Below are 18,601 nucleotides of genomic sequence, written 5' to 3'. Positions count from 1 at the left end.
CTTCCGAAAAAAATTGTACTAATATTAAACAAGATATATGTACATTATGACTATATATAATACCTACCATATTATACTGAAATTTGACTTTTCTTGTTTTGAACGGTACTATTTCATTGTTGAAGATATACATCGTATTCATCAAAACAAATAATTGTGTTAATAAGACACAAAAAAAATTTAATGGCATTGATCGATAATAAAAATATGAGTAGAGTATTTCCAGGCGGAATATCAATTACAATACCAAAATTTATGGAAAATATGGTACCTACTCTTTGTAAGATTTAAATTTAATATTCTCAATTATTATATATCTATCGTATTACGGCCAAACTTGACTTCGTTTTTATTGATTAATATTGACTCGTTAATCAGAATCAAAGATTAGATTAAAATGTGTGCATTTATTTAAATAGATTTAGCATAAAAACTATATTTACTGCGGTCAGTACATCAGAAAAACGTAAATTCATTAAAGAAACATTTCCTAGTATCGATGATAATTATATTGGAAATTTTCGAGATACTAGCTTCGAGAATATGATTTTCCAAGAAACCGATGGTGCAGATGTAGACATTGTCCTAAATTCCTTAGCAGAAGAAAAACTTCATGCGTCGTCTCTGCGTTGTTTGGCTCATAGAGGACGATTTTTAGAAATTGGAAAGTTCGATTTATTGGTAAATAATCAATTAAGCACCGGAATTTTTAGTATTAATAATATAAATAATACGTTTCGCTTGCAAATAATAATACGTAATATTAATCTAATTTATTCATGCTTATATGAGAAAATGGAATATCGATCGAACGTATACGTAGATCTTTTCTTCATGGAAATTCATCTTTTTGCTTTATCGCGATTTCATTTGCGATTTTAAATTTTCTTAAAGAACCGAGTTTCACTAAGATAGCTTTCACCGTACCTTTGGATGTACCTTTGATATGATTTAATGTACCTTTTTACTTCGAACGCGGATTTTAGAGTAGAGTCAACGTTAGTCCGTGAATCTTCAGATGTAACTTCCATTTAGTGAGACCTGGATCGGAAATATTTGCGATAAATTAATTATAAATTGTGCAATATAAGTATTAGCGAGCGAATGGCTGCATATTTCAATGTATTATCAAAATCCCTTCAATCTAATTCTAATTAAACATTAAAGTACTAACACTTTATATACTGCCAATAATATTTGTACAAGCAAATAGATAAGATATAGTTAAATTCAAAAATAATTTTTCTAAATTTATAAATTTATATACTAATTATCATGTGTTAATTATATTTATTATCTTTTATGTTTTTATCGTGAAACAGATACGTATTGACGTCATATCTAGCATGGATCATTGCAAAACGCACACTATCATCAAAGAAAGATATATTGTACATATGAGAGACTGAAAAGTTCTACTAACAGTCCTACTAACGCTACTTACTCTACATACACGAAATCAATTGTTATGTTACGTGAAAAAGAGAAAACCAAACAAGCTTATACATCGACACAATAGACTCATGATAGAGACAGCTTTCCTTATTTATATTCGTAGTTCATATTTTGTCCATACATGTCGCTAAAATCAAACATGCTTTAAACAAAAAGTAGTGAATAGTTATAATTCAGTCATTTTATTGTTATTATCATTAATATCATCATTTAATTATTCATTATCGCCAAAATTAATATCATGATTAATTTCATTTATTAATTTATATATAAATGAATTTAAATATAAAATGAACTTAATGTTTTATTATTTCATATATCTATTCATATTGATATCTTTATTGATATTTATCGATAGTATACTATCGATAGAATGAAAGTAGCCGCCTGACTTTTGCATCATTCTATACATGCGCAGACCTATTTAAAATTTCATATCTTATCGTCAGTATGAAAAATTTGTCTTTTGAACTTATATTCTTTGTAAATATTTTTCTAAATTGATTTTCTGTGTAAAGATAGAATTATTATAGAATTTGTAATAATTTTAGAAATATTATTTGTTATGGAGTCTATGTGTCAGTCAAAATAGTGTTATTAGACATATAATATTGTAAATAGGTTATGTTTATATTTTCTATCGCTATCAACAGTTAAGTGACAGCACTTATGGAACATTAAAAAATCTATTGCTTTGTAATCTGAGGCAGTTTATAAATCATCGTCTCATTATGTAAATTAATTACAATTACATTTCGAGGTGTTATTATAATATTTATTATATACATACAAAATTGCTAAAAATCTTATAACCTATTTATATGGTATAAAATGATATAGTACTCTATGCACATAATTTTGATAATTTAGTGAATTCTAAATATGGAGTCGTTTACATCATTTATGGACATTTTTAGAAGATGTGTACAAGAAAACAATACTGATGATCTAGTAGATTTTTTAAAGGATAGTCGTAAATACTTCCAAAGTTTAACGAAAGAAGAGAGCAGTGAGTGTTCATATATATATATATATAGAAATATTAACATATCTAAAATTTATTTAAATCACAAATTTTTTTTCACAGAACAGGCATTATTGAATCTTTTTAATAGCGATAATGGATTGCTCTCTTTTCTCAAGAATGAACTTGATAGGCCAGTATCACGAAAAAATTTTGATAAAGTGGTTAAAGAAGTTTTTCTAATAATTGAATTTATTATAGAAAATTTTCATATGATATTTCATCAGTATATTCTACCAATTAAAGTAAGAATATAACTTTATATATGTAAAATACTGAATATCTTATATATTGTAAGTTCATCATTTAAAGTAAAGTTTTTGTGATTTATTTATTTTATTTAGGCTATTTGTCAATTGGCGCTTATTATGCATTGTTCTGTAAATATCAAAAAGGCTGCTTGCAGTACTTTGAACAAATTAATAAAAACATTTGAAGAAGATAAATTAAATTTAGATGAAACAATCGAAGAGTTTATGTCTAAATTTAATGAAAAATATAAACTCAATTTCATTGGTATGTTATTTAATAACATGTTGAAAACAATAGTAATCCTTATTTAACATAACATATAAACATTTCTTGAAAGCATGTACTTTTATTACAGAAAGAAGTTTCATCTTCTCTGTTTTTGGAACAATTGCACAATATCATTCACAAATTTCAAAATTGCAGAGATATAAAAATAATATTTTTATATTATTGTTTAATGATTTTAAAAGCCAGGTATAATGCATTATTACTTGAATATTCTACATGTACATGTAATAATAACATTTTTATTTTTATAGTATAATCCGTCATTAAAGAATCAACGTAATGAGATTCAAATTTATTTGGAAGTTCTTACTAATATCTTAAATAATCTTTGTGAAACTGAAGAAATAGATTCAGAATATTATGCAGAATTATATAAATGGATCAAATATCTTAGCATGCCAAATGAAAATTCAGCAAAAAAGTATATTATGAGAACAGCAATTATTTTGTTATCAAGACATATGAATTTATTTTCTACATTTGTATGCAATGATTATGAACATTGGCATATATTGTTTACTAATTTAACAAAAGAGAAAGATACAAATGGACAGTGTGGGCAACAAGCATTGAAAGCCTATTACAATAATTTTGAAATTATGTTAAGATCTAGTGATGAAGAAAAAAATAAAACAATGTTTCTGGTAATAAATTTTTACATACAATAAGAATATACTTCATTTTTAATATTTAATAATATGTATTTAAATAACATTTATATTTATATATGTGTATGTGGATATGTGAACTTTCAGTATTTTAAAAATCTTCTTAAAGAACAACTAATGGATCCTGCATTAGATCCAAATTCATTAAGACTTGTAGTATATGGATTTAGTAAATTGGCTGCTCCTTGTAAAAGATATTTTAGTAATGAAGTTAAAGATATGTATTTACTTATTGCTCGTTATGCAGTTCCTTTGTGTTTGAGGTATTTAGTTTTTATTATATTCTAACAACAAATATATCTATAAATATAGATATACATGTATTATGACTGTGTATATAATTATTAAAAATTGATATTATATTTCTTATTTGTACTTTAGAGAAAATGTGGAACATACACAATTTGAAAATATCAATGATTACCAAGAAGCATTATCAGAAATACTTCTTTACGTATCAGATGTGTCCATTGGGCAAATAAAACTTCTGATAAAAATTAGTGTTTTCTCTATTAAAAGATATCCTGATTTCTCTGGGATGCGTAAAACTTATGTAATTTCGTCTTTAATAAAAACTATAATTAATATAGCTTCTATAAACAAAATATTATTAGATGAATTTCTTTATAATATAAGTAAGTATATGTGTATATATATATATATATATATATATATATATATATATATATATATGTTTTTAATTTAATTAATATAAAAATCTTTTATTTTAATATATTCTAATTTTATATAGTTCTTGATGGTATTGTGTGGACATGCTCACACACATTGCAGATTGATGCTGAATTGCAACGTGAGCTACATAATCTTTCAGAATGTCCAACTTGTTACAAGAATTATTTACCTTTGTGGACCGAATTGCTGAAACCAAATAGATACAAATATGGAAAAATATTAATAGCACAGCAAGTGTTTGATAAAATAATAAACGTCTATATTATGTTACTAACTAAAATAAATTTAAATACTAAGATAAAGGAAGATTGTATTCTTTCTGATGTAGCTTTGTCTCAAATTGCTGAAAATGAAACAGATTTCAGGATATTTCTTAATATGGTGGATCTTATGGTTGATATAATTGACCAGATGGAACCGTTTCTGTTGAAAAATACAATACATAAATTTTTATATGAAATTATTAGAATGTCTTATAGATATCCTTTGATATCAGGATTTTACAAATTAGTTCATGCAATCATAAAGAATTCTGAAATATTTTCTGCTCTGAATAATGAAGATGATAATGATACAGAAATACGAGAATTACTGCATAAATATTTGATAAATACTTTAGATCAGATAATTTCTTTTTCCAATGAGTTATTCACTGCTTGTCTTTATTTAATTATGTGTATGCCAATTACTTACGTTGCAAACGTATTGAATCGTACGATTCCTACATTCAAAATTGCTATTATGATGAGTTTGAATGATTTCGACCTTGCTTCTGTTATACTTGATACTTTAGAAAAATGGATATCTCATTTAAATCGAGAAGATACAAAGGATTTCTTATTAGAAATAATACCAAATTTAGAATTATTTTTACAAAGCAAGGAAAGCTCTACTGAATTATTACAAGATATTATAAAGTCTGAAAGAAAAGTTATTAAACATATAACTCTAATTGATAATGACAACACATTGGAAAGTATTCAAAGAAGAATCCTTTTATTCTTTGGCTCATTGGATTCTAATGTTTTATCAGATGTTGTATATACAAGAGCTTTAAACACAGGATCAACTTGGGATAAGAAAGATTTACTGAAATGTACATTGCTTTTTCCAGATTTGAGTGTAGAGTTTCATTTTGATAAAATTTTTCCCAGATTGGTAACATTAGCTCAAAGTTCTGGAGATAGACGCACAAAAGTAATTGCAAGTGAATTACTTCATAAAATGGTTTCATTTATTCTTGGTAAAACAAAACAACATTTAAGATTAGAAGATATAGATCGTTTTGCTACTTTATATGAAGCATTATTTCCAGTATTACTTGACCTTAGTTGTGATTCTGATGAAGTTGTGTGGAAACTCTTTCAACCTCTAATGATACAATTGTCGCATTGGTTGAGTTCACAATTTATGTCCAACTCACTTGCAACCGATCTATTTATAAATTCACTTTTTAATGGTCTGTGTAATAATGGAAAGTCATCTGTCAGAGAATTTTCTGGCTTATGTTTAGCCGAATTTACAAATTGGTCTTTGAGACAATTATCAAAGATGAACGAACTCAATATTTATGTTAATAGTATCATAACAAAAATTACTAATTTTGCAATACATCCTTCTAAGTGCAAACGTATAGCAGCAGCTACTGCTTTTAATCATCTTTATAGATTTATGCGTGAACATGAAGAAATAATTACAACATATTGGTTAGAGCTATTATATTGCTTTATTAAAAGTTTAGAAGAATGTAATGATATTTCAATTCATAATGCTCTTAACCATATCAATAAAGTCATACAAATTAAAGAAGATTTATTGAATGAAGATCATCCACAATGTAGAAAACCACCTGCATTTACAGGAAGAACATTAACTGATGCAGTTAATTGGTTATTTACCCAATGTGGATCTTTGGATCCAAATTGCAGACAAAAGAGTATGGAATTGTTTGTTCAGATTTCTAAATGTCTTTTTATTTATAATTCACCAATAGAATTTATTGAATCTTATATTGAGAAAAATGGAATACAAGCAATTAATTGTATAATACTAAAAGATTTAAAATTAAAAGGAGAAAATGTTTCCTTTCAAAATATGTTATTGCTTTTGAAAAGTTTGGATTGTTATATGTGGTTGATAAACAAAAAATTAATCGACATAAATTATTTATTCACTGATATAAATCCTGAGAAAGATGTTATTTTCGATTATATAAAAAATTTTATACACTTACTATTGAAAGTTAAGATGCAAACAGAAGATAAAGTAGTAATTTCTAAAGAAGCTGAACAATTACAAACATTGCAATGCAAAATTATAATGACAATATTCGATTTTATTAAAATTCTTCTCAATTTAAATAGTAATATTATACCTGATTTTTTTCTCAATGAAGAACTATTTGAATTAATAGCTAAATGTGTAATATGTCCACAAGTATTAGGATTTGACATGAGAAATATTACAATAAAAGAACAATTACCATTATTATTGGAACAGTTACTACAAGTACTTGTACAAAAAATGAATGAATCATTACAGTATTCTTTTAAAAGAAAAATAGAAAGTTATGTAATGAAACATTGTACTACTTTTTTGGCTTTACATAGAAATAATGATACAATATCTACAGAAATCAGGGAATATGTAAAAGGTCTTATTATATTAGAAAATTGTAATATTCTTTCTCAATTGTGTAAGGTCAGCATTGATATAAATATTATTTTATAATTGATAAAGCCATAACATATTTATCACTAATTGTTTATTACAGGATCAAAAAACTTTCGAAAATTTAGAACATAATGTTGAATATATTTTTAACTCTTTGTCAAAAAAGGAAGCTGATATTTTGGTTTGTGTTAGCTTCCATTCACAAACAATAGAATATTTACAGAGTGTGATGGAATTGTTTCTTACAAATTGTAAGGTAAATAATTTCTTTATAATATGAATACATAATTGTGATATATAGGTATCTGTGATATTGTCTTAGGAATAGTATTATTATCATAATATTTTTTTAAAATATTTATTTTTTTGGCTTAATTTAAAAATTTATTTCAGCCATCGATGACAAAAAAATTAATAAATTTAATTGGAAACAATGATATGTTGTTTGGATTAGATTCTATAGAAATATCATATGGAGAATATTTTTTGAGTACATTTAAAGATATCATTTTTGGATATATTTTAAAAGATATAGAAGAAACTATGACAATTCTTGAAAATCTATTACAAACAAATACACCTTTTGCATTAATTATGTTAGAAGAATTAATGCTATTTACACAGCATCACAAAAATAAATTTAAAGATAATATAGAACCTTTAGTAACTACAATCATAAAAAAATTCATTACTTTAAACAGAGCTGTAAATAATATTGAGAGCAGAAAGGAGAAACTAATTAACATATATGGAATTTCTGTGCATTTATTGCATGATCCTATAAAGGTTGTGCACATGTCAGAATATTTTTATCAATGGATTCTAAAAGAATTCGCAACAGAAAAAATAGATATTGAATATAAGACTAAACTTCTAGAAAATTTCCTTGTGTGTTTAACAGATATGTCATCTACATATAAACCTGAATTAGTTACTATTCTGCACACATTAAGAAAAGATAGACTTTCGATATCGCAAAACATATTGTCTAAGCATAGTATAGATGCAATGAAAATTAAAAATTGTTTCTATATGCTATTAACTCTATTACCTATTACAAAATCGTTAATAGTTTTTGAAACTATAATTTTCTTTGCTGCAGGTGGTGGTGAATATTTGTTCACTGAAAAATTACAAGAATGTATGAAAAAATATTTTAATACTATTCCTTGTAATTGTGTTTTAAAATCATTAGAAATGTGTTATAAATACTTTATGGACCTTAACAGTTTTGGAAATGATAGCTCCAGTAGATTTGACATTTTGCAAAAGTTTCTTTTACCAATATTTCAGTTTTGCAACATAACTGAAATTGAACAATTTTATGAGAACAATATTAAAGATATTTATACAATTATTACCAAAGATCTTATAGGTAATAATATAGATAAACAACAACTTATTATATCTACAATTGGATGTTATGAACTTGTTGCTATTATGTTTGCAAAAATAGATATACTAAAAATAACTGGTGTTGAAAGCAAAATTACAAGAAATGCTATTGATGACGTTAACACTGGTAAAGAACTTTTATTAGAATTATATAAAAGGACTCTTCATGTGAAATCATTGAGAACAGATAATCCAGAACATAAGGAATTTATGAGATTATTGCAGTGTTCTGCATATAACTGTTCCATAGCAATTGTAAGTTTAAAAGATGAAGAAGAAGCATATTTGAGTGTATTTGGTGAAAATAGAAGTAAAAATATGCTTATATGGGAAAATATTATCGATTTGGATAAGAAATATAATATTCAACAAACTATTGAATATTATTCTAAAAATCAAAAAAAGCTAATTAATATAAGAAACTTCGTGAACCAACAATTTAATATGAAAGAAAGGAATTATTCATACATTTATAGCTACAACATAGCTGAATCAACACTCAATGAAGATTTAAATGCTTATGATTTAAATGAAACTAATATTATTCGTAAATCTAATAATAGTAACAAAGAAGAAAGTATGAGCTTATTGTTTGAGTCTGATGATTTGAACAATCATGAATGTATGCCATCTATTTGTGGAGTGCTAATACATATGATATCTAAAGAAATTTACAATATTTCCGACAAAGATAATCTCTCATTGCCTAAATTATTAAAATGTTTCTATGATTCTATGTTAATTCAAGGCAATAATAATATCAGATTGTTTATGTTAAAAGTTATATTAAATACCTCACAGCTGTTTGAACATTATGCAAAATTTTTTCTTCTTCCAGTTATGGCTACTATTAATTCATATTTAAACACAAACAAGTTAAATTATATTATTACTGATGCTTTATTGACATTAATAGATTGGCATAAAGTTGCCATACCTAATGAAACTAAGGAGAAAGTATACGCCCAAAAACTGTTTGAAGGACTTCTTCAAAAAGTACTAATATCTGACGATAAGAATACACCAAGAGCAATTTATAAACATAATGTTAATATTATTAGAATGATGGTTAAAGTTTGGCAGCCATGTTTAAAAGTTCCAACAAATTTAAATGAAATAATAATAAATGCACCTAAAGCAGCAATTCATCTGATATTAATATGTTTAGCTAACAATATGCATGCAGAAATTATTTGTAGAGATGATATTTTAGAATTTCTACAGAAAGTTGTTGAAAATTGGCAAACAGATGAAGAAATGATTTTACAAAGTTGTGAAGCTCTTGGAATAATATTTAAATTTTTTAAAAATGATGTGAATTATTCTACTAAATTACATGACATTGCTGAAAAATTACGAAGTTTTTTTCGACAGATGCAAATGAAATTTGAAAATAGACAAATTAGATGTATTCATGCTCTGTGTAAGAATTATCCAGATCTAGCCATAGAATATATTGAATTTATTACACTAAATATGTCCAGAGTTGATTCTATGGGAAAAGCTATTTGTCTAGAATTATTTTTGTTAACAATTCCACAACTTTCTAAAGAACAAATCATAAAGGAACTTAATTACATAAAGTTCCATGATATATTAAAAAACCGAATTGCGCTTCGTGAAAAAATAGCACTTCAAATTATACATGCATTAGTTCTTATATTAGAACCATTGGATCTACTGCCACTTGCTAAGTTGGTTTCTCCATATGTAAAGCATGATTTTTCAGAATATAGAGAGATAGTTTACAAAATCTTCATGAATATATATAATAGATATTTAAAAATTACTCCATATGATAATAATATAGAAGAGTTGATGTATGTAAGTAAACAAATTCTACTTGAAGGTTTATTAGATCCTGCTATAGAATTACAAACTAAGATATTAAATTTTTGGACAGAAGATAACAATTTAGCAAACAAAACAACAGATAGATTGTTAGAAATTTTGAACATATATTCACCCAATATAGAAGACGTTTTTCTACCATTTATTTCACTTACAATGTTGCATCTTCTAACAAAGACAGTTCAGTATAAAAGTAAAATGTTCGATCCTTTAACTACATGTGTTTATAAAAATTATGAAATTGTTCCATCATGGAAAATAAAAAATGTAGGATCTGTTGCACCATTATTTGCTTCTTCGTTGGCAAGTCAAATGACTCAAGTATTTACTCAAACAATATCTTCAATAGATAATTTTGATTATTTTTATACATCATCTCAAAATAGTAACATCAACATAAAGTTACGTGCAACAGAAGATCCAAAATTTGAACCGACATATCTGGATGAAGATCGTGCCAACCAAATGTTTTTGAATGATATGGAATACGATAGGAATTTACAAAAATCAAAGATTTTACAACCTGCTGATAATAAACGATCACAAAGATTTGTAGCCAATCAATCTGTTATTATAGATTTTATAAAACAGAAAGAAATAACAAAAAATTCACAACATGCTGAAATGATAAAAAAGGAAGCAATAAGACAAAGGAATAGTGTAAAGTTATGCAGGTAAGTATTTTTATATACATATACTAGAAACATTAAGAGTATATCATTATAATTTTGTTTTGCAAAATTGTAGGGAGTATAGATTAGGCGACTTTCCTGATATTGAAATTACTCTTTCCGATTTAACTGAATCGCTGCAAAACTTAATCAAAAAGGATCAACTGATTTGTAAAGACATAACAGTTACTATGTTTAGTTCTTTTATAGAAGCTATTAAAAATCAACAGGATACAAATATCCTCAATGATATTATTTCAATTTTAAAGCAAATATTATGTAACTGTCAAGGAAGATCTCCCCTCATGGCTGCAGTGTTAGAAACAATGTTTACATGTCATATAATTGACTGTTCTCCTGACATTACAGCAAAGATTTCTAAGGCAAATAATTTTAATTCGATTGCTACACTTCTTTTAGAAGAAAATATAATATATTATTTAGATGAAACACCACCACCTCAGAAAAGAATACATTTGATTGAGAATGAAATCAATGAGCAGACTAATAAATGGATACAATTAGCGAAACTTTATGAATCTATGAATGAAACTGACATTGTTTTAAGCATTTTTCGAGATAAAATTGATAATAAACATTTACAGGTATTGAATTATGTAATATACATATTACATACAAACAATAACAATTGTTTTATTTCTCAATATATTTCTTTCTTTTAATTTTAATGTTTATTATTATTATTATTGTTATTTATGCAAAACCCAAATTTTATTCTAGGACTCATCTTTTGCACGAGTTACATCTGATTGGATAAGAGGAAAATCTGCATATGAAACTGTCTATACATTAGAAACAGGATTAATTAAAGAACACTGTCTCCAAGGTTTATTCGAATGCTTGAGTCATTTGTCAGATTGGGACGAAATTAATAAATATATAAAAGATAGATTGGATAAAAATTTTGAAAATATTTGGAATGATACATGGAAAAATTGGATGTTTCCATGGATGTTTCAGGTGTATGTACACAAATCATTACTTTCAGATGAAAGTTTAGAGTTTAATGAATTTAAGGAAGTTTTAAACGTTTGGTTTGAAGATGAACAGAAATTAAGTTATATTAAACGTAATTTTGGAGAAGATATAGCTTTATTTTTTTTAAATGAAGAACAAACCATTGCTCATGATTTTCTAAATGCTGCTCTTGATGAACTAAGAGAAGAGTGGATACATCTACATCCACTATCAGTTCAACTTAAAAAAAAGAAATTGGAAAAACTGCATGGAATCAGTGACATTGATCTATTTTTAAAATATTTGAAGGTCTCAGAAACTACTCAAGGTGCACAAAATTTACTAAGATTTTGGTCTAAGAATATTCCTTCAATACAAGATGACCTTCTCTTATGGAATAAACTGATCTTGTATAGGACAAACTTTGTACCTCTGTATATAAAACATATAAAAAGTATAATGGAAACTGATACACAAAGTGATGAAGAAAATAAGTATATTAATGAATTACAGAATATTTCTTATCAATTATCACTTGATATGATTAATATGTCTATAAGTCACAGAAATAAATCTATAGCAAGTGAACATTTTTCCTGTCTGAAGAAACAGATTGATTCCTGTTTACCACAAATTAAGCATAAATATATATTAACTGCAGCTAAACTTAAATACCTAAAAGGAGAAGATGAATCAGTTATTGAAAAAAAATTATCTTATTATGTTTTTTCATGGAAATATTCACATAAAATATTATATCAAAATAATCTTGATATTTTGCTACATATTGCTACTAGACAACATATAAGTATGTTAGCTACAAGATTTGTACAATTAAGTTATGAAAATACACAATTTGCTGATATATTATTTAAAAATGACATAATCTTAAAAGAACTATGTGTCGAATTCAGCAATATTGAGAATATAAGAAATCTACTGGAATCTTATAGCTTTAATAAAATGAAAGAATGTTGTAGCATTGGAAATAAAAAAGATTGTTATTTTATTTTGTCAAAATATTGTTATGATCAACTTTGTAAATTTTCTAATAATATTAATTTTTTTAAAGAATTTGTTAATTCTACATTAAAAGCAATGAGCTATGGTTCAGTAGATGCAGCACATTATTTTCCTTGTTTATTGAAATATCAGTATTTGAATAATGATGAAGTTAAAGAGATTTTTATAAGCAATACTAGCGAAATTCAGTCTTGGCTATTTCTTAGATGGCAGGCACAATTATTTTCTCATCTAGGGACATCAATAGCAGATTTGATCATACCGATTATTGAAAGAATTATTCAAGATTATCCAAATGCTCTTATATACACACTTCGTTTAACAATACAAACGAATCCGAGTGCCATGAATGATTCACGAATGTATAAAATCAGGCAATTTCTATACGATAATCGAGAATTAGAACAATTTCTTGAGGCAATGCAATATGTAGTTCAACCAGAATCATATTTGCAGTATTATCTCAATGAATGTATTAAAAATTTGTCCAAGGGTACAGCAACTGCAATTGATACGTTGTTGAAAAAAATTTATCCATCTTCAAAAAAAAATAGAAATGAACCAAGACCAGGAAATATTTATGGTATCTTTAAAAATAGTAAATTTAATTTAACACGACTTGAAACAATGAAAGACGAGAAAGAAATTCGTCAATATTTACAAATTATAAATGAAACTCTGAAACAATCTTTTAAAGCAAGGAAAATCAGTACATTATTGAAAGATTATAGTCCGTGGTTATGTGAGTTTAATGAAAGTCATTTAGAAGTACCAGGACAATATACAGGCTATAGAAAACCCATGCCACAATATCATACTAAGATTATGAAAATAGAACCAATTGTAAAAGTTATGGAATCATTACGTAAACCAGTTCGTATCACTATAGTAGGAGATGATGCAAAGGATTATATGTTCTTAAACAAATTTGGAGAAGATTTAAGACTCGATCAAAGATTACAACAAACTTTTTCAATCATAAATAAAACTTTGAGTACAGACATAGCTTGTAAACAACGTCATTTATTTATTGATACTTATCAAGTATGTAGATTTATAATGTAATTTCATAAATAATTCATATATCTAAATTAAATAAAAATATAATTTATTGTATATTAATTGCAGGTAATTCCACTATCAACATCATTAGGACTTATACAATGGATTAAAAATACTAAACCACTACAAGATTTAATTTCTTTTACTATTCCTGAAAATAAACGTCTTCATTATGAAACCATTGAAACAGACTACACTGCATGGATTAAAAAAGCTGGATCTTCTGGAAAGTTAGCAGTACAATATAAAGAAGCAACTTTAAAATATGATGCTAATGCAGTTACTATACAAATGAATAAACTGATTGCTAAAACAGAATGGGATTTGTTGCGTAAAACATGCATAATACTATGTCCATCACCGGAGAGTTTTATAACATTCAGACGAAATTTTATTACTAGTTATGCCACAATGTGTGCTGTACATTGGATTTTGGGTATTGGAGATCGTCATTTATCAAACATTTTAATTTCAATTGGATCAGGGAAATGTTTAGGTGTCGATTTTGATCAGGCTTTTGATGCTGGCATTGATTCAATGATACCTCAACTTATGCCATTTCGCTTGACACCTCAAATTCTTGGACTCTTAAAACCATTTACTGAAAAGGACCTCTTTGGAGCAACAATGATTCATGTTTTAAAAGCTTTGCAGTGGGATAAGAGTACTATTCTTGCATGTTTAGATGTTTTTATACATGAACCTTTAAATTGGACAGAAAGTGTTAATAAAGCATTGGAAAGAGTTGAAGAAGTGAATACAGGTAAATATAGAGAACTATATAACGTTACATTTATACATTAACTTTCACATATATATATATATTTGTAATTACAAGTTATATATTTGTATATTAATTAATTTATGTAAATTATAGATGTGAAATGGCTACCACAGAAAAGAATAAGTATTGTGGAAAAAAAATTGAATGGCAATAAACCATCAATAATAACATTGGAACAATTGAAGGATCAATATAGTGATCAATATTTTGATAGATATTATGTAATAGTTAATGGCAATGATGGCATTAAACGTATTCGTTTCAATATGAGAGATGATAAGTTAACAGCAGAAGAACAAGTAAAATTTATTTTTCATTATTAGTAATTGTTCCGTCAATATTGCATATATTCATGAATATATTTTCACAGGTTGAATGTTTATTAGATCAAGCGACAGATTTAAATATTTTAGGCCGTACTTTTGTTGGTTGGAAACCATGGCTATAAACCAATATAAATATTAGAAATAAATTTAATAAAATCTAATATAGTAATAGAATAAGATGTTTTATATATTATTATGTATAAATTTTTTTAATATATTACCTTTCATTAAATAAACTTCATTACTATTTTATATAGTATTATATCATCTAACCTCAAAAAACATTACGAAAGTGCAAAAGAGTGTATTTAAAAAATATTAATATTTTTAGAAGAATGATAAGTTTTCGCCATTGTGTAATGCATATTACAAATTTACATAATAGTATTTGTATATTTCGTAAAATTAATAATAAATCCTTTTATATTAGTTCATATTCCTCTTTTAAAAATTCATTAATTGATAACCATTTTAAAACACTATTGGTTCATTCTACCGGTATTAACAATACAATATCAAAAGAATGTTCTAATCAGATTAATCATATAATTAATAGAACTAAACAAAATAGTATATATCAAAAACAATGTAAATTTATTTCCACGCATACATCTGTGCATAAAATCATAAATAAACGATCATCATATTTTGGAACAAATCCGCTTTTTATCAAAAATGATTTTACTACACGAAATCATTGTAATGTAAGACAAATCTCAAGTTTTTTTGAAGGAATGACTGATAGTTTGTATACAAATTATGTTAATTTAATATATATTATATCTGGAAGTACACCTGTGGAATTTACTCAAGATTCTTTAGTATGGTTACATACTTATACAGGTTTACCATGGTGGGCAACTATAATATTGGCAACTAGTTTACTACGATTAATCATTAGTTTACCATTATCGATATATCAGGTATTTAATTATGTTCATTTTGTGTTATGTATTTATCTTTTAATTAAAAATGTTCAAACTATATATTATTAAAGGTTCATTTGAAGTTACGTTATTATTTGGAATTAAATAAAAAGTTATATCAAAGTATTTCTGATATGATATGATATTAATACAATCGTACTAATATATTTATATTATTATTTTTAGCAAAATATAACTGCTAAGCTAGAAAATTTACAACATGAAATGGTTGGTATTACTACAAATTTGAAAAGAAAAACTAAAGAGGACATGTTTAGACATGAATGGTCAGAAGAATATACAAGACGTATGTATAATCGTTCGGTATGTATTTTTATTGTTAATATGTTTCATTGCATAAACGTTCAAAATAATTCTTTATATTTAGTAAGGTGATATAACTATTTACTGTAGGTAAGAAAAGCATGGAAGGATCTGATTGTTAGAGACAATTGTCATCCAGTAAAAAGTATACTTCTTCTATATATAGAAGTTCCAATATTGATAATATCAACCTTTGCACTCAGAAACTTATGTTATATGTTTCCCAAATCTAATATTTGTAAGAGAGAATGATTTTTTACATAATTAGTATTATAAAATATTTCTATTAAATTTTTATCAAAAATTTTCATTTATTGAAATAGATGCTTATGAGAATTATCTTGAACTCACGACGGGTGGTTTTGGTTGGATATTAAATCTGGCAGATATAGATCATTTTTTTATATTACCTGTATTGATTGGACTAATAAATTTAGCTAATATAGAGGTAAGATATTGATATACTATTAATAATTTTGTTTATTAATATATTTATTTTAAATCTCAGTCTTACAATTACAATTGTTGCTTATAGGTTGCAATCATGTTCAGATTGAAGGAACCTACACGACTGCAGAAAGGTTTTTTTACTTTTTTTAGATTAGTAGCACTTATAATAATACCTCTAGCACCATATATACCTTCTGTAAGTTATAAAGAAATAATTTTATTAGAATTATGTTTTTCAATTAATTCCTAATTCATCAAATAAATATATATTTAAAAATAATAATTTATTTCAGTCTCTGAGCTTATATTGGATAACGAATAGTGCTTTTAGTCTGTGTCAAAAATTTTTATTGATGTCACCAAAGTTTCGCAGATTAACAAGAATTCCAGAAACTGATTCAGAATTATCACATCCATATAGTTATTTATATGAGAAGATGAAGAATAGAGCACAATTGATGAGAAGATTAAAATGATTGATACATAAAATAAATATTCTAAAGTTGTGAAAATAGTATTAAATATATATTAATTTAACATAAATATTAAATAAAAAATACATGTAAAATGATTTCTAATTATATGCTGTTAATTTATCATTCGTACGATCTTTCTAATTTGTACTATATTCAAGGCAAGTATAATCACTTATATAAAAATATATATATTTACTGCACCTTTGATCTTAAGTGCGATCTATAAAGTCGATGCAAGCTTATTCGTAACGTGAGCCAATCACAATTAAAACAGGATCGATAACGCGGAAAAAAAGAAATAATTTCCGTGATAGCGAATTCTAATAATGATAAATTGTTTTCCTTATTTTCCGTGTCTCTATATAAAGACCATTCCTTGATCAGAGGAGGCTTAATCACGACTGTGAATCAAAGGACGAATCAAGATGAAGTTTAACGCTATTTTATTGTTAGCACTCCTTTGTATGAGTTTATATCTATTTGAGTATTCAGTGGTAAGTGATTTTTCTAAATCCCTTTTATTTTTTATTCATTTAATGAAAAAATCAAGTATCATACGAAACAATTTATATTTTTTTAAATAATATATTGAACAATACGAAACGATTCGAATTTTACATTTGAAAAAAAGAAAGAAAAGAAAAAAAGAATAAATAAATAAATTATATTTTTTTAGGCTCAAGTTATGCCATATCCTGGCGATTGTACTAAATATCAACAATGCGATGCTAGTGGCTGTTTTGTATTAAGTTGTGGTGCTGGCACCGAATTTAATCCTGCGATTGGAACGTGCGATTATCCTTTGCAAAATCGGGATGGCTGTAATAATCGAGGATGATGAATTTTTTTGGAAATAAAACACACGTTACATATGTAAATATGTTATTAGAGAGAAATAAAGATAAAATAAATGAGAGCGTATTATTATAGAATATAAGAATTTTTTGCATATTATTAATACGGCATCCTTATGATTAATTTTGAAATTGATTCATTATCTGTATATTGAAGTATTAAATGCTTATTATCATTTTAAATCAGCGTATTCTTTACGTGATATGCATTCTATTATTAGCGTTAATAACATTTCATATATATGGAATGAAACGTTGGGAAATACCAACAGAAATCGAAAAATACGTTTTAAAGAAAATCCTTTTCCGATATACGTAATCTTATACATTAATCTTCTTGAGAAATTAAAAAATACAATACATCCACAATTTCTTTAAGTGATCAGTCACCAAGTACGTCACGAGATTTAAATGTAAATGCGGAAAAA

At 25.9% G+C, this 18,601-nt stretch overlaps 3 protein-coding genes across 5 annotated transcripts; all 3 read left to right on the top strand.

The window, feature by feature from the left end:
• The first annotated feature begins 592 nt into the window (after window positions 1-592).
• On the top strand, window positions 593-15,380 carry LOC118444945 (DNA-dependent protein kinase catalytic subunit). 3 transcript variants are annotated; one of them, XM_085662403.1, is made up of 16 exons: window positions 593-681; window positions 2,326-2,464; window positions 2,543-2,724; window positions 2,824-2,995; window positions 3,087-3,205; window positions 3,271-3,663; window positions 3,775-3,950; window positions 4,069-4,322; window positions 4,439-7,080; window positions 7,154-7,309; window positions 7,447-10,973; window positions 11,047-11,575; window positions 11,712-14,015; window positions 14,100-14,796; window positions 14,911-15,116; window positions 15,188-15,380. In XM_085662403.1, the coding sequence occupies exons 2-16, from the start codon at window positions 2,338-2,340 to the stop codon at window positions 15,263-15,265; spliced, it is 11,562 nt and encodes a 3,853-aa protein (XP_085518529.1). In that variant the 5' UTR covers window positions 593-681; window positions 2,326-2,337; the 3' UTR covers window positions 15,266-15,380. The 3 variants fall into 3 exon arrangements, with proteins under 3 accessions (XP_085518529.1, XP_035729648.2, XP_035729647.2); XM_035873755.2 differs by lacking the exon at window positions 593-681 and adding an exon at window positions 1,824-2,215; XM_035873754.2 differs by lacking the exon at window positions 593-681 and having other exon boundaries at window positions 1,824-2,464.
• A 7-nt stretch (window positions 15,381-15,387) lies between these two features.
• On the top strand, window positions 15,388-17,465 carry LOC118444953 (cytochrome c oxidase assembly protein COX18, mitochondrial). Its single transcript, XM_035873781.2, has 6 exons — window positions 15,388-16,066; window positions 16,256-16,393; window positions 16,484-16,631; window positions 16,717-16,841; window positions 16,929-17,039; window positions 17,137-17,465. The coding sequence occupies exons 1-6, from the start codon at window positions 15,479-15,481 to the stop codon at window positions 17,317-17,319; spliced, it is 1,293 nt and encodes a 430-aa protein (XP_035729674.2). The 5' UTR covers window positions 15,388-15,478; the 3' UTR covers window positions 17,320-17,465.
• A 187-nt stretch (window positions 17,466-17,652) lies between these two features.
• LOC118444957 (uncharacterized) lies at window positions 17,653-18,259 on the top strand. Its single transcript, XM_035873788.2, has 2 exons — window positions 17,653-17,813; window positions 17,996-18,259. The coding sequence occupies exons 1-2, from the start codon at window positions 17,745-17,747 to the stop codon at window positions 18,155-18,157; spliced, it is 231 nt and encodes a 76-aa protein (XP_035729681.1). The 5' UTR covers window positions 17,653-17,744; the 3' UTR covers window positions 18,158-18,259.
• The last annotated feature ends 342 nt before the right edge of the window (window positions 18,260-18,601 follow it).

The sequence above is a fragment of the Vespa mandarinia genome, chromosome 1 (genome assembly GCF_050613455.1).
Source record: "Vespa mandarinia isolate Hongniang chromosome 1, ASM5061345v1, whole genome shotgun sequence".
Classification (NCBI taxonomy): Eukaryota; Metazoa; Arthropoda; class Insecta; order Hymenoptera; family Vespidae; genus Vespa; species Vespa mandarinia.
Note: the sequence above shows the minus strand (reverse complement) of the source record. Positions and strands in the feature narration are given on the sequence as shown.